Raw genomic sequence first — 21,941 nt, 5'->3', positions numbered from 1 at the left:
TGTTCTAAGTGTGCATGCTAAAGGCTAGATGGATCTACGGTTTCAGCCCAGGCTTATTTTGTGAAAAAACACTTTCTACTGTGCATTTTTCTTTCAAAAAGAGCACATTAAGGGTATATCTACTTAGGATTTTGCAGTCAGGTGTGAGCCTTCTCTGCTTATGCTCTGAACTGTCCAGAAGCTATGATTAGTTTAGTGCTGAAATTGCATTAGCTTATTGTTGAGCCTGAGTTAATATATAGATGGCCCCTTTGCTAACAGGATGGTAAATAAGCTAAAGTCTGCCCAAAAAATTATGTATAGATGTAATTTATAGTTTGCTCCTCTCTTCCCAGTAGCTTGGGTTTTAGAGAAATGATTTAGGAAACAGAAATAAAGAACATTCAAAGTGTAGGAAAATGATGACTGTGACTGCAGTCACTTTCATATCTCTCCAAACTAGCTGCAGTATCACTCTCTGTGGGCTCCTTCTCCTCCAGAAATGAGAAAGGAACTAGTAACCTATGATACTTTTGTTTACTACTTAGGCTGTGAATGTAGGAAGTAAGCCTTGCATATAGGTTTGCTTTGAGAATGGAGAGGAGAAAGTGCAAGAAGCTGTTTTGCTATTGTATAACCTTTGGCACCCTCTATCGTCCTTTCTGAAAACATGACTGTATTTGACACTTCTGAAATGATGAGAGTTCTTCAGTCATGAAAATCCAGGCAGATCTTTGGGTATATCAGGGTAAGAAATACTGTGTGTATTGAAAGTTTGCTTCATGTTTTCAGATTCTTCCAACAGCTCAGCGCTTGCTGGATGAGCTGTTATCTTCTCAGTCTACTGCCATCAACACAGTGTGTGGAGCCCCAGGTAAGCTCGGTATTTTATTTCAGTAATCTGTGTCACAGATAGGAATTGGATATGTTTCCATTGCTTTGAGTTTCTGAAGCGGTCTATTACCGTGTAGCTGGGATTGCAGGTGGAGGTCAAGGAAAAGGGTAAGTACAGGCACTTGCATGTATATATAGCACAGCAACAGGCAATTGCTGGTGTAATGGATGCCTCAGAGTGTATGCAGAGGAAGGGAGCATCAGGCAATGCACGTTTCTAACAAAAAAATTTTCTTTTTAAGTTGGTATTAATTATAGACTCCTGGAAATGTTGATTTGAGGGGATCTCTCCAACCTCCTACTTGAAACAAAACTGTTTGCAACACTAGACTGGGTTAGCTATGGCTTTGGCTAGCTTAGTCAAGTCTTGGTTACGAGAGATTTTACAGAGTATTCCTATTTTAGTGCTGCGTTACCCTTTTGGTCAAGAATTTTTTCCTAATATCCAGTATGAATACCCTTTTTTATCATCTACCACTACCCAGAAGAGTGTCTGCGTTGTGTTTGTGATTCCAAGTAGTTGTAGGCTGTTAATGATCACCCCTAACTTCCTCCTTTTTAGATGAAATTAGCCCATCTTCCTCAATCTCAGCTCATAGGTCAAGTGCTCTCTGCCCCCAGCTATCTTGATACCCCTCCACTATATCCTCTCTGGTCTCTCAGTATCATTCTTGGACTGGGGGACCCAAAACTGGATACAATATTCCATGTGTAACTTTGCCAGTGCCTCGTAGAGGAGGATAAATTAAGTTCCTTAAGTCTGCTAGCTGTGCTTTTTTTTAACATAGCCCAGTTTGCAGGTTGGTTTTTTTGTTTTGTGTTTTCAGTGAAAGTTTGCCATTGGTTTGTGTTCAGCTTGGCATCCACCGTAATCACCAAACCCTATTAGCTACTCAGCCATTTGGTTTTCAGTCTGTGCTGATGCATGGGATTTTCTGTCCCAGGTACAGAAGTGTACATTTTTCCTCAATTAACTTCATAAGGACTGTGCCAACAGAAACCTTGAATTTCTCCTGGTCCCACTGGTTGTAGTGTTACCATTCATCATGCCAGCCATGTCTCCCAGTTTAGCGTTGTCAGTGGTTAAGGTAATGTTATGATAGCATTTTAAGATAGTTCTGAATAGTGAGTTCTGCAACGGGTGAAATAAGCTGAGTGACACTGCCTGTGTACTGCCTATGATCTCTGTGGTTGGGCACACAAAGGAAAATATCTTCAAAACCTGCAGACTGTATTTGTGTTACTCTTTTGTCAAGATCCCACTGCTGGACCCTCTGCATCAGATCAAAGCACCTGGTACTTAGATGAATCTACTCTGAGTGACAACATAAAGAAAACTCTTCATAAATTCTGTGGACCCTCTCCTGTTGTTTTCAGGTAAACTGTTTCCCATTGAAGGGAAAATGTGACATTCATGTAATCTGTAAGCTCATTCACTGTATAGCCTGTACCCTTATGTGATGCCATGGACTGAAGGATGGTTAGTTTCATGGTCACTCTTCTGGACTGTATTTTTACATGGCTTGTCCAATGTTATTTCAGTAGAGCACACTACATTTGCACAATACCCTGCTTGTGTGGTGTTCTCAGTCTTGTTATGCATCCTGTCTTTCAGGTTGTGCATGTCCGTCCATTTTAAGGTGCAAATATACTTCTGGATGTGGCATATACTCAGGATTTTGGCTGTGCTTGATTTAATTTTTTTCTCTTCCCTGCTCTTCTATCTACAGTGATGTGAATTCAATGTATCTCTCTTCCACGGAGCCACCAGCTGCTGCAGAGTGGGCCTGTCTCCTGCGTCCCCTGCGAGGAAGAGAGCCTGAAGGAATCTGGAACCTGCTTTCCATTGTGCGGGAGATGTTTAAGAGACGGGATAGCAATGCAGCTCCTTTGCTGGAGATTCTGACTGACCAGTGTCTCAACTATGAACAGGTATTCAAATCTCTCTAGTCTCTGTGTGTGTGTGTGAATTCTGGGGAACTGGGATGAGCCAGTGACTGGTGCCGTGTGTGTACAATCCATGTCTGAATAAAATGTTTTTTAACAGTCTGTGTGCATTATGGGCATGTGCGTCTCCATGATGAAATGATGCTACTGTTTGCTCTTGTGCTCATTTAGTGATGTCCCAGTAAATCTGTATCCCAAAAAATACCTCAGTCCGTTTGACATGAATATATGTAGTCTGATCTCTTTTGTTCAGCACATTTAATTTGATTTGATTTCTGCACTGTCAAGGTGGTTTATTTTAATTACTATTTTCTAAACACAGTACATCACATATGAGCTGTCATTTTTGATAAAAAGATACATGTTGGGTGGTAGAATCTCAGATTCTTTTGTTATTTTTCTAGAAGATATCTTTTGATGGGTTTAAGTAAGAAGTTTTGGGATTTTTTTTTTAAATAATATAATGAAAAAGGTTTTCATTTTTTGACAGTTCAGGACACTGACTTCACTCTGTAATATAAATTGCAGTGTAAGTTTCCTTATTGCTCTATCACATACCCCAACTTTGAGCACAGGAAAGGAAATGCTTCATTTATCACATTTGTTCACTTTTTCCCTCCAAGTGTGAAGGCCTCTAGTAAAAGAACCTTCTTTGAGTGTTTTCTTTTGTGGGAATGTGCCTTCTAACCAGAGAAATTTTGAGATGCCCTTAGGTCTCACAAACCACTACTGCTTTAATGCTCGTAGTTATTTTGGACTCAAATGAAAACATGGTATTAGCTACAGATCCAGTTCCCTTGTGTTTATGAGGTTAAGTGAGAGCAGGGGATGAGATGTTGGCCACAACACAGCTCCACTGAACATCTTCTTTTGCAGATAACTGGCTGGTGGTACAGTGTGCGAACATCTGCATCACACAGCAGTGCTAGTGGGCACACAGGACGCAGCAATGGCCAGTCAGAAGTAGCTGCTCACGCTTGTGCAAGTATGTGTGATGAGATGGTGGTTCTTTGGAGGCTGGCTGTCCTTGACCCAACTATTAGTCCGCAGAGGTGAGCACTAGAATCAGATCCAGTCTCTCTCTTATTTCTGTGATATTCAAGCACACTCAAGAGTTTCTTCCTGTAGATTTCTTGTGTTTGTATCATTACCTCATTACCTGTTCAACCATTAGTCCTTCTGGACCATGTGCCATGTAAGGTTCGGGAGCACTATAATTACTTCAAGCTTTAATTGCTATTGCTGCTCACTTTTAGCAACATCATGTAGTGTGAATAATTTGTTTTCTGAGAGTTCTCTTTCACATATGAGTGTAATTCTGCATTTCAGTGTCCCAGTGGAGCACATTTCTTTGAAAATGGCTACCAATAAATTTTAATGCTTTCTAAATTTAACTATTCATCAGTTTAGTGGATTTCTGTTTCGCCAAATCATTCACTGTTGTCTATTGCAAGATGAAGCATTTTTTGGTTTCTCTGTTCTCGGGGAGTTTATTCTTTGCAGTGTATTGGTAAAACAGTGTCACTGGTGTATGATTTTCAGTCAGTGTTTTCAATTGTCTGAGGAAAAATTGTGAGGCTTCTGCAGGTTTCTAAACCATATTGTGCCTTGGTAAATCACTGCCATCTTTATTTGACACTAGTTGAATAGCAGCGGACGTACTGAGAGCTCGTGTTGAGATACTGTGGTTGACGTAATAATTTGTTTTGTACATCTAGTATACAAAGTGAGGTGGGTAAAATGCACTGAAGTAGTTTAATGTGCTATAAATGCTCAGAAGAAGTTTTTCAGCACAAATGAAAACAGGATGGTGTTTTCAATACAATTACACATTAACAGCATTTGCTTTCTGTGAATTGTTGTGTAACATTAATAAAATGCCCTATCTATGTCAGGTCCATCAGGGACACCATGTTGGATGCAGTTTCTGTCTTGTACAGTTTACAATAAGAAGTAGCTAAATATAGGCGATGAAGACAAATCAAAAACTGTAGGAAACTGGGAGTGAGGCTTAAATTAAACACAAACATCAGTCAGATCACATAGAAAAACCATAAAAGGGTTTGGCTTTTAATAAAGTATGAAGTTGTGCTATGTGTATTCACATTTGAGGTTTTTGGTGCAGTTCAAATTTGCTCAGATCTCCTACTTGAGCGCATGCATAATTGAAATGCTCCTGCTTGATTACCTATTCTCTTGGCGTTTGAATAGTCACCAAGAAGAACCCTCTTCTACCCGTCCTTGCTATTCTTTCCAGTGAATCATAAGGAGACTTGCTGCCTCATTCCTAATTCATTGCAGGCTCTCATCCTTATGTTGCCTTTCCTGCGTAGTTTCCCCTTCTTTTTCCTTCTGAAAATCCTCTCCTTGATTAAGCCCTACCAGTCTGCTCCCTTTCTTTAGTGGACAAATAGAATCAGTCCGTTTTGTTTAGCCCCTTTTGTCCCCAATACCCTTTGCACCTAAATTGGGTCACCCTGTTTTGATTTGATTTTTTTGTTCTTTTGCTTTTAATAGGAAATCTGAGAGGATTGAAGTGTTGGGCTTGTACCTCAGATCTCTGAAATCGGTGGCGGTTGATTGAGACGCTTGGTGCAATTTCTAGAAATGTCTTTTCCTCTTCTTGAATTAGATCACCCAAACATATAATCCATTTAGACTCTCTTGCTCATATGCTTAGGCCCTACGTGAGATTTGGAGCTGGGAAATGCAGAAATGCTTTGTTCTTACTGTGGTAATACGGGGCACAGGACTAACTGCTATGTAATTTAAGTCTGTATAACCTTATCAGCTTGCTTCTTCCTCAGAGTTATTTGAACATCCATTATTTTTGTCTTGCTTGTTCTGTGCCTATGGCTTGCAACAGTTTAGTCTCCTGAGGACAGCTTGCTAAAGCATAAATTAAATTGTCGGGCTCTAGATAGGCATATCAGGGTAAAGAGGTAAGTGCCTGGGAGGTAGATTAAGTGGTCCTGCCTGGCATTGTGCTTCCCTGGGTAGGCTGTTTAGATTGTACTTGTGAATGTCTTGACCAGAGTTGTTCACAGGGCTGTTTCACAGCTGCTGCAAACTGTTTTATGAATGTTTCCAAGAGCAGTTCCCCATGGCACTTACTGGTCTCAGACTGCTGAGGCTCACATCACTAATACCTTATTTGGGACAGATAAGCAAACAGGGCAGACAGTATGTAATTTTTTAAACCTTCCAGTTTGTATCATGCTTTCATGTTGGCACTGTTCACATTTTGTTTCTGTGTCATGGGCCTGTCTAGGACTTAGTTGTTAACATGGCCGTTTCCTTTTTTCAGCCTGTCTTCTTACTAATGCTGTCTATACTTAATTCATCAGAAGATGTTTCTGACCAAAAGGAGGAGGTGTTCTGTGGATAAGAGGTGGTTTGTCACAGGTGCGTTTTGTGTATGCTTTCTAACCTGTCCCCTTACTTCTTCTCTTAGGCGCAGGGACCTTTGTTCACAGCTCAGACAGTGGCAGCTGAAAGTCATAGATAACGTTAAGAGGGGTCAGCACAAGAAATCACTGGAGAAGCTCTTCCAGGGTTTCAAGCCAGCTGTGGAAGCATGTTACTTCAACTGGGAGGAAGCTTATCCCATTCCTGGGATCACATATAGCAGCACTGACAAGAAGAACTCGTTTTGTTGGGTAAAGGCCATCCAGCAGAGGAGCTGCCGATTACAGTGTGCAGAAACTGCCTGTGAGGCTGGTAGAACCCAGGGACAGGAGCCTGGGGGACCATGTCTGCAGTCTGGGGACAGGCTGCGTCCCGCTCCCCAGGAGCCAGCAGTTCGTCCGAAGGAACTTACTGGAAAGCGGAAAGTTGTCTCTGAAACGCCACAGAGGGTTCTGAGACGACTTTCAGCAGAAGGTGATAAAGCTGTGTATAAGACTGCAGTGGGCAAAGCAAAGTTGCCAGTGAGCAAAGGCTTGACCAGTAAACATAGTGGGAAACGCCGCATGAGCAGTGAAGACAGCTCTCTGGAGCCGGACTTGGCAGAGATGAGCCTGGATGACAGCAGCTTGGCTCTGGGGGCAGAAGCCAGCAACACATTTAGTTTTACAGAAAGCCCACTGAGCAGGAGCTACAGGGACACCTTTGAGGAGGATGGTGGGGTATACTTTTCTGAGGGACCTGAGCCCAGTGTCAGGAGCAGTTCCATGGCCAAGAAATCGCCCAAGGATCCTGTGGGGGAGATGGGTAGTGGTGATGACGACCTGCCTTCTGCAGATGAGAACAGCGGTGGTATGAGCCTGAAGCCAGAAGAAGTGGGAGAGAATGGTGCAGCGGCGGGAGGGGATGATGGAGAAGAGGAAGATGATTATCAGGTATACTATCTGAATCCACAAGAGGTAGCCAAGGAAGATGATGACAAAGCTGAAGGGGGAAATGAAGAGGAGCAGGATATATTTGCTGGTATAAAGCCTCTGGAGCAGGAGAACCGGATGGAGGTGAGCTGAGTCTAGTGCAAAACACTGTTTTGCAGTTTTACGTATTGTATACATCAGTCTCGCCACCCTCCTAGCTGTGACACTTAACCTGGTATGTTGTTAAATCAAGTGCTTAATTATAATGGCGTCATAACCCATTGTATCATAAGGTATCGACAGTCTTAATGCAGTGGTATCACACATGTCTGTTCCCCACAAGCTTGACTCCCTATTTCTGTGCTAACTTCAAGTGTGTCCGAGTTTTAGCTGGTCCCGTCTCACACTCCAGAATTTACAAATGTAGGCAAAACAGTGTGTGCTTTTTATGTAGTCTCACTCTTGGAAATGGCAAAATTGAACTGCAATTAAAAATAACTAAGACCAAGACATGCCCAGCAGGAAAAATTTAAATCCAACCATGTAAGCAGAAATTCCCTGGAAAGCCAGAGGAAATCTAAATAGACTGTGTCACATTCCCGTAATAACCTTAAAGTACATTTATAGTTTGCACCTGTATGAGCAAGCAGCTGAAACAGAGCTGCTATGGAGATAGTTATAGTCAGTTTGGGTTTTTTGTTTTTTTGAGTTATTCTTTGATCTCTTATAGCACTTGGAGGGAGGATGGGACTTAATTATGGAAAAAAAGGCTTTTTAGGGGAGTGCTTAAAGGGATGGTGGTGAAGGTCCAGGCAAGGGGGACTCTGAGAACACCTGCTGCTGAAGCTAATTGTGAATTGTGTTTGCAGAGTCTTTGCAAGGAGTGGTTTGAGCAGGCTAGCTCCAGCCTGGGGCAGTGTGGTTTGAATATGACCATCTGTTCTTTCTTGCAGATCCTGTTTGCCTGTGCAGAGGCCCTGTATGCACACGGATACAGTAATGAAGCATGCCGCTTAACTGTGGAGCTCGCCAGGGACCTACTGGCCAACCCTCCAGATCTCAAAGTGGAGCAGCCACCAACTAAGGTAGGGAGAGAGCTTGTCTAGTTTTGGTGGTAGAGGGTAAGTTAGAAAGAATATGTGGGATGAGTACAACAGCATTTCCAGGTGTTTCTAATTTGCTGTGATTCAGGGCCCTTCACTGGTGCTTCCTCTGTGTTGAACTTCATTAACGTCTGTCACTGATCACTGTGCGTGTGTGGGTGAATAGAAGGTAGAAAGAAAATAAGAGGCCATTCATCAGGACTTGGAGTCTTCAGTAACTCAAGTTTAGTTAAAAGCTTCTTCACTTTTCCTTTTGCTTCAGAGAGAAGCTTGGTTTGTCTGTTAAAAGCTGCATCTATTTTAAATGAATTGAACAAAACACCCTATTTAACATCAGCTTCAAAGGATGTTTTGTTTAAGAGATACCTGCTACTGTGTGCTATGAGATTATATAGAACCCATAAGAAGTCTTGATTTTTGTGCAGGTTTCTTATGATTCTCTCCAAAACCCTAGTCTCCTATTTCATAGTGTGCACTGCTGGAAATGTTAGAAGTTTTGCTGTTTCAGAGTAGAGGGTTGGAGAGGAAAGAAATAAGCATAAACTTCTGGAAAATCACTTATAGTGGCACTAAGCAGTGTTTGTTGTATGGAAGGGTTCCCTTGGAAGGGACAGGCATGCAACATTTGTCTGCAGAGCATCAGTCCAATAGTGGACATATGTCTTATGAACAGGCAAGCTCTTCCACTGTGTTGTGCTGGTGTGCGATAGGGGAAGTAATGATGTTCATCAGTAATCACTGGGATTTGTGATCTGTCAGAAAAGGGAATAAAATTTAAATGTGTTTTACTTTTTTCTTCTATCTACTGATTATTGCAAAAGGTAGGAGGACAAGCATAGAACCATTTAGGATGTTTAGGAAAGTGTCCTGTGACAAATTCCTCCTCAAACAGGGCAAAAAGAACAAGGTATCAACCAGCAAGCAGACATGGATGGCAACCAACACCTTGTCTAAAGCTGCTTTCTTGCTGACGGTGTTGAGTGAGCGGCTGGAGTACCACAACCTGGCCTTCCGAATAGGAATGTTTGCTCTGGAGCTGCAGAGACCACCTGCCTCTACAAAGGCTCTGGAGGTATGAAACATCTCAAAAACGCAGTATCCATAAGCAACATTGTTCTGCTTGAATGCTTTTGCTCATGTGGGTTCCATTTCAACTCATGAAGTTTGGTTAAGCTTTTATACGTTTCCTTAAAATTGATTGCAGCACACGTTGATCTGCCAGAAAAATTATTAGAAAAATCACATTATCTGGTGTTACCTTCATTGGTAGGAAGCTCAGACCGCATGTACCAACAGGCGTTTGATTTCACATGAAGCTACAGGCTTGAAAATGTGTAAATGAGTACAAAATCTTTTATGAATATATCGTTTTTATCTTAAATATGTTTTCAGTTTGCTTGGCTAATCTGAGGATAATGAAGCCATTTTTAAATGGAATTGTCCATTTCACCATTTGCATTGGTGAAGTGGTTTGAAACTTATTCCTTAGGGTGAATTGGTGCGATTGTTACATGTTTGAAAATTGTTGCTCCTGCTGATCTTATTCATTTGCAAGTGAACATATGCACTGTGCTGGTGTATTATTTTGGACACTGCTTGATTGCTATTAGGCTTCCTGTTTAGAAAAAAGAGGTGACCAATTAGGAGCTTGTCTGTGTGATTTGCAGCTGCCTTGCTTTTCACTGCAGGTTTGTGCAGTCCCTGGAAGTATGTATTGTTGCTAGGTATCCACCACCTACACTTGTTACACTAATTATCTGTACTTCTTATGGTCTGATTAGAAAATTGTGAGATTGGCAGTCACTTGCTACCTGAAAGGAAGGAATCACTTTTACATGTTAAGAATGGAGAGAATGCAGGAATGGCACAGAGTAGTGAAATGCAATGGTCTTCATCCTGGTGGTGTGTGTGTTGCCACCCCATGCCTATTCTTCTGCTAGTCAGTCTCTGTCTCGAACAGGTATATTACTTAACATAGCATCCTTTCTTCCTACAATTAAGAGTAATCACCTTTTCCACTGACTTATCCAGTCAAACACTTCTCCTGATGCTCTTACGAAAGCTGATGCGTTTTTTTGTGTGCAGCCTAAGTGTCTTAATTTGAGTAAAAAAAAAAAATTATGTATAAATATGAGGCAAAACTTGTAGTAGATTTGAAAATCTGTGTTCAGTGTGGAGAGAATGGTAAAGGTGGCTAGGGTGCTACGAGTTGGTATAATTTAATGATCCAATAAAACCCACTGCTGTACTTTATGTATAGGGGAAAATGGTCCACTGCCCACAGGGCCTGTGCTGATAACAGCTTCTTCTGTTTCCTTGTGGATACTACCAGGTGAAGCTGGCCTATCAGGAGTCTGAGATTGCAGCCCTCTTGAAGAAGATTCCCTTGGGCACTAACGAGATGAACACTATTCGAGGAAGAGCTGAAGAACTGAGAGAAGGGACGCTGTGTGATTACCGACCTGTCCTGCCTCTCATGTTGGCTAGCTTTATATTTGATGTCCTGTGCACTCCAGGTACTGTCTGCGCTGGCTTGAGTGTGCAAAGGGCATGTTCTGAGATGCCAGGTCTTGAGGGGTTTTCAAAGAGAAACTGTAACTGTCTTCTGTATAATAACAACCTAATCTTGATTCTTCACACACTGTTGCTTGCACTTCTCTCCATGTTGCTTTAGAGGTACTTTGTGCCCCAGTGGAACTGTTTCTTCTGCTTACATTTGAAAACAACTGGAAGCTTACCACATTCCAGCACTCTGTGTGTGTTTGTAAAATAGCTACAAATGACTGACTTTTCTACTCTTATGCCGGTTATATTGAGAGGAAGCTAATATAAATCTAGTATTTAAAAAAGAACACAACCACCTGGGATTAGAAGACTGACTTGGCAATATACCTGCCTGGTTTGGCCTTCTCAGTTTAGAGAGAGAAAGGGGAAAAAAAAAAACAAACCAAGATGGTGCTGTGGTCTTCAGACCGGTACAAGGCTAGGAACAGGACCATGGGAAGCTCTGCAAATTCAGAAAGCACTCAGAAATGGCTTTTGCCTTGAGGTCCTTGTTTTGAACACTGAACACTCATTCTATTGTCTTCTTTCAGTGGTTTCTCCTACAGGCTCTAGACCCCCAAGCCGTAATTGGAATAATGAAATGCCTGGAGACGAAGAGCTTGGTTTTGAGGCAGCTGTTGCTGCTCTTGGTAAGAATCTTTTACAAGAAAAGTCTTTCTTCATCCATGTTCTGCATCCTGCCTTATTTTGGATGGTGAGAGTTAGTAGTTCATTCCCGTTTGGAGCAGAAATGAAAGTGTTTGCACAGTTTGTCAGAACCAGATGCAGGAGGATTCTTACATGCCAGGGTTGAGGTGCCTCTGCAAAGCTGTGAAAAATGGAAGGGGGATATGGGACAGGAACTAATGTTAAAGTAGTAACATGAATTTTAACTTTCTTCTTGCTCTTTTGTTGTGGAAGATTTATTGCCTAGACTTTAATGGAGATGTACAGTTTGAGAGAACAAAAGGCAATAATTTCAGAAGAGGTTAAGCAATGATAGTGAAAGACTAGCAGAAGTACTCTCAAGCATTATCACATAATTCAGGATCTTAGCATAATATGGGATTCTTGCCTCATCAGCTTCAGCAACAAAGCAGTGATTACATATATTATGTTGACAATACTGTATGTCTGTTTTAAAGCAGCATGGAAAAAGAAATAGAATGGATTAAACAAGGCCTGTGCTCTGTTGCCTCATCTTTGAAAGGAGGAAGATGGGTTCTTTATGGTGTGGGAATGCTGGCTTGTAGCATCTGCAGAAACTGGAGAAGTGTGTTTCAAGATGGAGTTTTGGGCTTGCCTGGCCTCTTTTCCCATGGCATATTAGGATCTGGTTGTTCTGACCGTTGTAGCAAGCTTGGTATTCTGGGGGCAGAAATATTCCTGTTTATTCATGACCTATTTCTGAAAGTAACAGCAAAATAGGGAGGGGAAAAAAAACCCCTTCTTTCGCCTGTGACAGTGAGGTGAATAAAATAGTCTGAGTTATAAATAGTGCTCAGAAAGTGGTGTAGTCCCATGAGCTCACTTGTTTCTTCATCCCCTCTCTTCTGGCCCACAGGCATGAAAACAACTGTCAGTGAAGCAGAACATCCTCTGTTGTGTGAAGGCACCCGAAGGGAGAAAGGGGATCTGGCGCTAGCGCTAATGATTACTTACAAGGATGATCAGTCTAAGCTGAAGAAGGTGGGTTTCACTTTAAAAGGGGAGAGGGAGATGCAGAGCAAACCATGTTTGGATTTTGATGGATTTGATAGTTTTGTCGGTGAGCATGAGTTGTTGTGTCATGTACTGATGATTTACAATCTATGTTGTGGTATATATATTCTTCCACTGATCTAAAATCTGATTGCGCAGTGTGCATTGCCCTGGAAGAAGCACTCTTTCCCTCGGTTTCTTAAGGTCCAGTCGGGAGATGCCTTCTCACTGCTTTTAATGCTTTTGCTTACCTGCTAAAACAAGTCCTTTTGTCTCAGGGGTTTTCAGTGTGCACTGTGTGTGTGGTCTGGGGATCGATTCTGTTTTGCTGCAGGGATGTTGGCTTGCAGAACAGTATATCTAGCAAAGCCCGTGTTTCTTAACATCTCACTGCTTTGATATACTAGTTCAGTCCACTTGTGCCTTAATTTCCCATGCAAGAGAGATAGTAAAACTCTGCCCCTCCACTCCAAAGGAGGAAAAAAATATCAAAAACTGCTGATGCTTCAGGAAGGGTTTTGTTTAATCTTTTATATTCAGAAACCCTTATACCCAGCAAGAATATTATTAGTGTCTTTGTCTCCTAAAGAAGAAGCACTTTTGCTATAATCTTCTCCAGGGCATAACAGGGACATTGTGATATCAGTCATCTGCAAATAACTTCTCTGTCACACTTGTGGTGTTCGTTTCATGTGGAGAATGAACAGTAGAAATGGACAAACCGATAAAATGTGGTCATGCATTGTTCCCCAATTACGTAATAAATAAGGACAAGAAAGCGTTATTGTAGGTCGGTAAAAGACAGTTTTTCAGTAATGGTATGACAGGGTTTTTTGAATGGTGAGCACAGATTTTTGGTGACTGAAACAAGAACATCTAATGACTGGCAGAACTATATATGAGTCCTCCATTCTGTCCTTCATGTACCAGAATTACATCTTTATTGTGAGTTTTGGGTGCTTTTCAAGTAAAGCCAGTGGCTATTTGAAGTGAAAATGGGGATATTACTGAGTACAAATGAATCTTTGCTTCCTCAGTAATACGGACTGCGTGGCTCTCAACTGTACATTGCTGATCTTCAGTGCAGGAATATGATGCCTACTTTCTAGAGAATAAGCATTTTCTTTTTTTCTCCAACAAATGCAATTTATTGTCCACTAGGAAGGTGATTTGGTACTTTCCCTCTATTTCTTAGTGTAATGCCTGTTCTCTTACTCTTCTGCTGAGCTCTTTTTTTTTTCCTTTTTCCTTACTGTTAAAGATTTTAGATAAACTCCTAGACAGAGAGAGTCAAACTCACAAACCACAGACTCTGAGTTCCTTCTACTCATCCAGCAAGCCTACGGTAGCAAATCAAAAATCTCCTTCCAAACATGCTGCCCAATCCACTGCAGCCATCCAGCAGCTTCCAGGGGCTTCTGTCGCTCAGCAAGCTGCTGTAAGCACTGCAGTCCAGAGCAGTCCTGAGAACTTCGTGGAGAAGAGTGCACAGGGTAAGAGGTGCTTTGTAAGGGTTATGCTGAAACTCTTCTGTTATCAGTGCAAAACTGGAACTGTACATTCTCGTCTGTTTTAGGAAGTAGTCAGAGTGATTAATCTGGCTGCTTGGTGGTTACTAGAATGTCATTTCCCCATTATCTGTTTGTCTGGATCCATTTCTGTACACATTCTTGTTGCATAGAAATTCAAGCTAATTTTCAGGTTTTCCTACCTTGAACTAGTTGTATAACCAGTTAACGTAAAACTACTGTGACTCCATCTTTTAGGTTTGCATCACAGAGGTGCAGGATTTCAAAAAGTTACGCAGTGAGTCAGGTACCTTCATGGAAGACAAGTAACCAGAATTGCTGAAGAGCATTAGAGATAAATGTGGTTTTCTTCAAGCTGTGCATCCACTTTGGCAAACTTCACATACAGCAGTATTTGGTAGAAATCAGATGCTCTCTTAACTCTTCCCAAAGAGAGCAATACTAGCTGAGGATGACGCAATATGGTTAGGGTTGTTGGAGCATTTTTATTCTAAATTTTTTCCATAGCTGCAGCAAATTTTCCAAATCTCGAGTTGTTAAGATTAAATGTTCTTGGCCTGGTATTGGATGATATGCTTAATACTGAAAGAAAACTGAGATAATCCTGCTCATAAATACCACTTATTTTATAAAAATCCTGCATCTTTTGATGTTTATATCTTTTAAATGGCCACATCTGGTTTTAGAGAAATAGAAACAAATCATAATGTTTACCTTGTCACTGTCTTGTTTATGCAGAGAGCTCTCAGAGGTCACCTTGTGAGCCAGCTGCAGAGGCCACTGTCTTGAAACAAGAGGGAAAGGTCCCCAGTCGTCTGGCCCTTGGAAACAGAGGTGGATACAATGGGAGATGCTGGGGTTCACCTGTCAGGCAGAAGAAGAAACACACAGGTAGGAACTGACTAGTTCATGCAGCATCTAGTGCTGTGCTAGGCAGCCTGCTGGGGTTTTGGCAATTCCCTTGCTCTTTCATTCACTTGTCAGACTTTCCTCTACTACAGAAGCAGTTGATTGTCTCTGAGGTCTTTGGCATGGAGAAATAGGTTTTGCTCCACAGATTTCTTGCCCCCTTCCGTATGGCAAGTTACTCTACCTTTCTCACTCCAGATATGTTCTGGGTGATGGATTAGATATCTGGAGCTGAATGATTGCTGGACTCTGGGAGTGGAGGACTCTGCTCCTGTGTCCAGAAACAAATTCAGAGGAGCTGCTGCCTCTCTACACTTCTCTTGGAAGGGCATAAGTTAGAGGCTGAGGATATGAAGAACCTTTGTGTAAATTGTGCAGCATATGCGAGAAGGGTTTTCTTCATACTCATACATCTGTAGAACTTGACTTTGTATGTATATTTGCTTCTTATTCTTATGCTCTGCCACAAAGCTTGGCAAGACGGAGTGAGGGGCTGGGAAGATTGAAAGGGGAAATAAAGATACATTGGTTTTGGACTTTTCTGCTTTTTAATCTGAGAACTGCAAAATGACACTGATTTCTGTGGCCAAACTAATTTAATCTCTCTTAATTTGCAAAGTTGAATGCCTGGCAGCTGTAAGACAGACTGTCACTGGCATGACTGATGTTAGTTGGGACTGTAGGTGATGTGAGTAGGAGTTTACCTACCCACATTACACTTACCAGCCCTGGTGTTATTATTGTGTTGGTTCTGGTGTTGTAGGCATGGCTAGTATTGACAGCAGCGCTCCTGAAACCACCTCTGACAGTTCTCCAACGCTCAGTCGGCGTCCACTACGTGGGGGATGGGCAACTACATCCTGGGGTAGAGGACAGGACAGCGACAGCATCAGCAGTTCTTCAAGTGATTCACTGGGATCTTCCTCTTCCAGTGGCAGTAGGAGAGCCAGTGGGGGAGCCCGTGCAAAGACTGTGGAAGTTGGCAGGTAATGAATAATGCCAATGTCTAGGCCTGGTTCCAGGGAACTAGCACATGTGCATCGTGCATCAGGAAGTACTTCCCTGGAAGCATTTGCTTTGTTTCTTCTGGACCCTAAGGACAGGAACTAGGCACTCCAGCTAGTGAACTTGGGCTACTTGTTGCTGCCTGAAAGGTTCCTCTGTCCTTTCTTCTAGGTATAAAGGAAGGCGACTGGAGAGTCATGCTCCTCATGTCCCAAACCAGCCCTCAGAGGCAGCTGCTCACTTCTACTTTGAATTGGCCAAGACAGTTCTTATCAAAGCTGGTGGAAACAGCAGTACCTCCATCTTCACCCACCCTTCCTCCAGTGGTGGGCACCAGGGACCACACCGCAACCTTCACCTCTGCGCCTTCGAGATTGGGCTATATGCACTAGGGCTGCACAACTTTGTGTCTCCCAACTGGCTCTCTCGAACTTACTCCTCCCATGTCTCTTGGATAACAGGTTACAGCAAAACTTTGTTGGGAAGCTTGCTTTTGGGCAGGAAGGAGGGGAGGGAAGTGAGCTTATGCCCAAAAATGGTGACGCTGATGTGCTGTGGTAGCCATGTAAGCTGCTGGCCCAGCTGGCAGTGCAAGCTGAGCACCTGTGATTTTACAAAGTGGTGCTTGTTTTGGCCTGGAAAGTTCTCGTGACCTGCTTTTTCTTGTTCGCACCGCAACATGCTTCAGTCTTCAGAGCCCCTTCTCACACAGAGGCTGGTCTTAGCTTCTCCTTCAGGGGTCTGCTGAAGAGACAGACATTTGTCAAGTTTGAACATGCTCTTTGGCTGTCTTTGGCTGTGTTCAACACTTCACTTTCCTCCCCTTTCTGTTTGCACCCAGACCTACTACCTGCTTTCTATCCATGTGGCTTGTAGAGCCTGAAAAACATACCCTTTGAAAATTCATGTTTTCCTGACATGATGGCAATAGAGCGACAGTCCAGTTTTATGGGTACTAAAATCAGCTATAGCAAGTTCCTCTCACTGCCTCGAATGCATCCTTAGCTTAACTTTAATAACGGTATCCTCACTCACTGCTTGCCTGTTGAGGGCTTCTGCCTGTCCTGTGTTTTGGGAGCAAGAGCCTAAATTTGACTTGAAGCCTAAGGGGAGCAACAGGGCTCTGTCACTGCTTCTGAAGGAAGTGCGGAGTGCACCTCCTGTTGAGGGAAGGCTGCGTGGAACTACTCTGGGCGTACAGTGGTGTGAGAGTCTTCTCTCTTCCTCTTAGGGCAGGCCATGGAGATCGGTAGCGCAGCCTTGAACATCTTGGTGGAGTGTTGGGATGGACATCTGACTCCCCCAGAGGTGGCGTCATTGGCAGACAGAGCTTCACGGGCCAGAGACTCCAACATGGTGCGAGCAGCTGCTGAACTGGCGCTCAGCTGCCTGCCTCATGCCCATGCCCTGAACCCAAATGAGATCCAGAGGGCTCTGGTGCAGTGTAAGGAACAGGTGAGCATCACGTGGGGCAGGTGAGCATCACGTTAGCGCAGGCTGATTTCCAGCATCAGGCACATGCTGTTACTTGTGGGATTGGCTCTTCTGTGCTAGTCAACAGCCTTAATCCCAGTTCTGTGGATTTCTTTTATCTTTAATGAATAGGTCTGGTTATTCTGTCTGTTCCCCATAGCATCATTTTAGTCAGTCATTTTAGAGTGCTTTTATACTTTTCTCCTGTTGTGGTTTTGCCACTTTGTGTTTCTGGTTTTTCATTCTTCGCTTCTGCTTTTCTTTCACTGCCCCCAGGACAATCTGATGCTGGAAAAGGCCTGTATGGCAGTAGAAGAGGCTGCCAAAGGAGGTGGCGTGTACCCAGAAGTCCTCTTTGAAGTAGCTCACCAGTGGTACTGGCTTTATGAACAGACTGTTGGTGGGACCCCAGCCCAGAGAGAAGGTGCCACTGGCTGCAGTGCCAGTGGTGCACGGGCTGCCTCCGAAGCAGCACGTGGGTTGACAGACAACCGGGTGACCTCCGAGCCGACCACTGTAACAGTGGCAGCTGCGGTAACCGCAGCAGCGACAGTCATGCCGGTGATCTCTGTGGGGTCGACCATGTACCAGCAGCATACAATGGCAGGGCCGGCAATGGCACATACACACACACAGGGCCTCCACCCTTACACTACCCTTCAGACTCACATCCCCTGTAGTCCCCAGTATATTGGACACACTATCCAGCACATGCCGCGCCCAGCTGTCTTCCCGGTGCCTGGCTCAGCATACCCACAGGTGAGTTTTGCCCGTGCCTTGTTCACTTACGGTGACTTTGTGCGGCTGCTTCCAGAGGGAGTATGTCTGACTGGGTAGAGCGTGGGGCTCAGACCTGCTGTGGCCTGAGATCTAGCTTCTGCTCTCACTTACTTGCTGATTTGTGAATAGTTACACTGGTTCCCCAGCTCAGCTTTTGCATTATAAGGAGCTTCTGTGGGTGCATGTAAAATCTCAAGAGAATATAAAATGTAATACATCAGTAGTTTTTAAACTTTCATTGCTCTGTAGTTTCTCAGAAGGCACTGGACTGAAAGCTTGTCTTTTTGAGAGCTTGCAGACTAAATAGAGACTAGAGAGGGAAAATCAAACAGGTTATTTTAATCTCTGCATATTTTTGAAAGTTCTTGTAGTGTTTTTCTGCAAACTGATTAGATGTAAAAGGAGGAGGAGCAAGAAGACATAATGCTTATGTGATGCAATGTTGTTTCTGTGCTGATTCTTCCTGTGCTTTGCCTTCACTGTCAAATTGGACTTCCCATACTCTGGGGTTTGTGTGGGGACATCATGTTTTGGACTACTACTAAATGGTCAGATGAAGTAGACATGACTGTTGTTTATTCTCTATTTTAGGGTGTCCATCCAGCATTCATAGGAGCGCAGTACCCTTATTCTGTAACGACTCCATCACTGGCAGCTACAGCAGTGTCATTCCCCGGTGTGCCGGTCCCATCCATGACGCAGATTGCGGTGCATCCCTATCACAGTGAGACAGGACTGTCACTGTCTTCCAATGTAGCGAGTAAGTGTCACAGCCCTGGGCTGTGCATAGCATAGACTTATTTACGGTGCCTCCTAGCTGTACCCCAGTTAAGGCCTGCCCCTCATTGACCACAGCTGGAACCAGGGTTCTTGCACTGAAAAGTTCTGACCACATTTACCCCAGCCTAAAGATGTGCGTGCTCGAGGGTACTGGGATTCATAATGGGGCCTGAGTCAGCTAGTGGAGCTTTAATTTCTGTTTAGCTAAATACCCAGTATGAGATTATTTTGGCCTCTCAGACTAAAGTGTGTTTGGAGCCCTCCTGGCCTTTCTGACTTCTAAGTTAAAGCTTTATTCCTCCTCTCCTTAGGGCAAGGTGAGCACAGATGATCTTGACCAGGCTTGTGTGGTTCCCTTGGGTCAGATGAATAGAGAGAGCAGGCAGCAGGCAGACTTCTCCTACAGTAGTAGCAATAGATGTTTTTCGTGCCCGAAGGGATTGGAGACAGCCAGTACCCAAAATGTGGAACTTCTGTAGAGAGGACAGATGTTTTGGCAGAGTCAGGTCAATGTCAATCTGAACGATTACTTATGTGTTATGTTGGGGCTAGAGTGGTGGTAAAGACCCATCAAGTAGTGTGCAGCACTGGAACAACAGATGTTGACTGAATTGTGGATGTGCTTTCATTGCTGTGGAGCTTTGCACCAGTGGGTCATGGTTATCCCCCGCTGGAGAGGCTGTAATGTTTGCCTGTTTGTACATTTGCTTATCAGTGCTTTGCAAGTCACCAGATACCGGAAGACCGGTACACGGGAAAACACTTAAGAGCTGTGTTGGTCTCCTTCATATCCAGATTATCAGGAGAATCTTTTCAGTTATTTATGCCTTGCGTTTCGACGCCAAAAAGCCACCACAAAAGCAATTCGCATAGTCCTGAAAGCCTCGGGATCTGAAGAGCATCCTTTGCTGACAGCCTTAGTCCTGGGCTGGTGCTGTGACTCTTAACTGTAAGAAAACATTTCTGTACCCCTCCAAAAAGTTAGGAATCTTCCAGGACTACTAACTCATCCTAGAGCACTTAAAATAATGAAAGAAAAAAAACTTCACCCTTTCCAGTTGCTATTGTTTATGATTTGTATAAACTTCTGTTTTCAGTTCTTAAAATACTGTTTCACTGTTCCTGGAGTACATAGTCATGTGATGATGCTTGAGCTCTGGCATCAATTCAGCTCATTCTCACGGGTTATTCTCCTTGGCCAGACTTCACTTGAAGTTAGCATGAATTTTGCCCCACTTTGTGGTTTGTTTGGCACTGTGTGTCTGCTTGGTTGAGGAGGTCAGACAGGTCTTTCCTGGGAGGCACATTGTTCTCAGGTATTCAGCTATTCACTAGTAAACAGTTTTTAAAAAGTGTTGGAGGTGGCAGGGGAAGAGGAGAAATTGGAACTTGGAGCATTGCCGAAGCTGCTGTAGTAGCACCACAGAGAAGCTGTGAAATAAGGGTAGCAATGTGCACACACCTGATGGCATCTCTGCTCTGGAATTCTCAGGCAAACCTTGCTTTTTCCTCTCTGTACCTTTCTTGAGAGGGAAAGTTAGATACACTTGAGTCCCTTGTCAAAGTACAGTTTAGTGGCTCAGTGTTAACTGCTTTTCATACAAGTTTAAGTGGTACAATGTACTGGATTTTCCTGTGATTTCCCTTGGTTTTGCCCATACTAGTTAAGTGTCTGAAGGTAACAGAGCTTCTCAAGTTTCCTTGCTGTTTTTACTGTTAGCATGTGCTGCCAGCGTATGTGACGGTGGTTCTTTCCAAGGATGGACTGGAGGCTAGCCTCCAGTAACACTCTTCCTGCGTGGTAGCTGAATGGAGTCATAGCTGTCTTACAGCAGAAGTGAAGGCACCTCACAATGTTGCACTTGGTCTTTGGGTGACTTAATACTGTTCCTGCTCAATGATTTTCCTCAGCAGTTTCTCATCAGGTGTAGACATGCACATGCTTGTTTCCTTGGAAAAGAAATCAGAACCAGACATGTCATTTAATAATAGCAAAGACCTTTGAGTCAGCACATGTATTTACATGTAAAATATGGATGATGTGCATGTTCATGGCATAGTCCAAAAGAGATGGACAAGCATGTAACTAACACCCTTCAGGCCCTGCTTGCAAACAAAATAGAGATATTCCTAGTCCTTTGTATTGCAGTCATAAGTCTGTGGTTTTTGATGGTTGTATTGTTCTGTTTAGGGGAACAGAACACTACACTGGCAGGGGGCGGTCAGGTGAGGGAGGTGATGGCCCAAGTAAACCTTCTTTTAGGCTGGTGGTGGGTTCTAATGCTGCTGTTTTGCTCTCTTCAGTAGGAAGTGTCCATGCAGGATCAACGTTCCCAGCGATTCAAGGGGCTTCCTTGACAACTCTGTCCTCACAGCCCAACTCCCTTGTTACAGGGGGTTTTCCTGCCGAGGATGAGCAGCACAGTCAGCCTGTGAGCCCCCAGGGTCTGCACTACCTCCACTCCGCATACCGAGTTGGTAAGGATGGCCAAGTGGGTTTCTATGACCCCGTTGAGAGGGATTCAGGGCAGGGCTGCAGCTTTGCACTGTCATTTGGCAATTTACTACTGCACCTGTTGGGGGTGATGGCATCTTAGCTACATAGGGAAAGCCAGTTCAGGGTCGTATGTGGAGGCTAAAAATGGAGACAAAGCAATAGAAGATTGAACAGTTGCTGTTGAGAGCCATCAGTAGGAGAGAAAGCTAAGTGGGTTAGAGCTGGGAAGAGTCTTGCCTTTCAGCAGGTGTATATAAAGGAGTCTGGGTAGGGCTCTGAGGATGTGGTTGCTCGTGTTGTGACTATGTGAAAAAATGGAGTTCAGCTCCTGCTGCTCATGGATGGTGAAGGCACACTTCTAGTTTAATAATACCAGTTGAGTCTTCAGAGGCACAGAGGGGTGTGCCCTGTGCCTTTCCAGCTAGGCTGCTGAAGACTGACATGGAGGAGGGAACTTACATTTTGTGGAGACTGGATATGT

General features: G+C 43.5%; 1 protein-coding gene across 1 annotated transcript in view; it reads left to right on the top strand.

The window, feature by feature from the left end:
- ZSWIM8 (zinc finger SWIM-type containing 8) overlaps window positions 1–21,941 on the top strand; it is a gene marked incomplete at both ends in the record, with an annotated part of 61,525 nt that overhangs the window by 35,999 nt on the left and 3,585 nt on the right. Inside the window, 18 exons of the mRNA XM_082002261.1 lie at window positions 772–853; window positions 2,130–2,250; window positions 2,604–2,805; window positions 3,697–3,872; window positions 6,275–7,283; window positions 8,093–8,224; window positions 9,135–9,314; window positions 10,575–10,758; window positions 11,338–11,436; window positions 12,351–12,475; window positions 13,749–13,980; window positions 14,755–14,907; window positions 15,689–15,911; window positions 16,102–16,391; window positions 17,162–17,385; window positions 17,680–18,162; window positions 18,775–18,943; window positions 21,268–21,441. Of these exons, the coding sequence (XP_081858387.1) occupies window positions 772–853; window positions 2,130–2,250; window positions 2,604–2,805; window positions 3,697–3,872; window positions 6,275–7,283; window positions 8,093–8,224; window positions 9,135–9,314; window positions 10,575–10,758; window positions 11,338–11,436; window positions 12,351–12,475; window positions 13,749–13,980; window positions 14,755–14,907; window positions 15,689–15,911; window positions 16,102–16,391; window positions 17,162–17,385; window positions 17,680–18,162; window positions 18,775–18,943; window positions 21,268–21,441 (4,258 nt within the window). The remainder of the gene's footprint in view (window positions 1–771; window positions 854–2,129; window positions 2,251–2,603; window positions 2,806–3,696; window positions 3,873–6,274; window positions 7,284–8,092; window positions 8,225–9,134; window positions 9,315–10,574; window positions 10,759–11,337; window positions 11,437–12,350; window positions 12,476–13,748; window positions 13,981–14,754; window positions 14,908–15,688; window positions 15,912–16,101; window positions 16,392–17,161; window positions 17,386–17,679; window positions 18,163–18,774; window positions 18,944–21,267; window positions 21,442–21,941) is intronic.

Source organism: Phaethon aethereus, assembly GCF_964289735.1.
Source record: "Phaethon aethereus genome assembly, chromosome: 7".
In the NCBI taxonomy this organism is placed as follows: Eukaryota; Metazoa; Chordata; class Aves; order Phaethontiformes; family Phaethontidae; genus Phaethon; species Phaethon aethereus.
The sequence above is the reverse complement of the archived record's forward strand: the minus strand, read 5'-3'. Positions and strand labels throughout refer to the sequence as shown.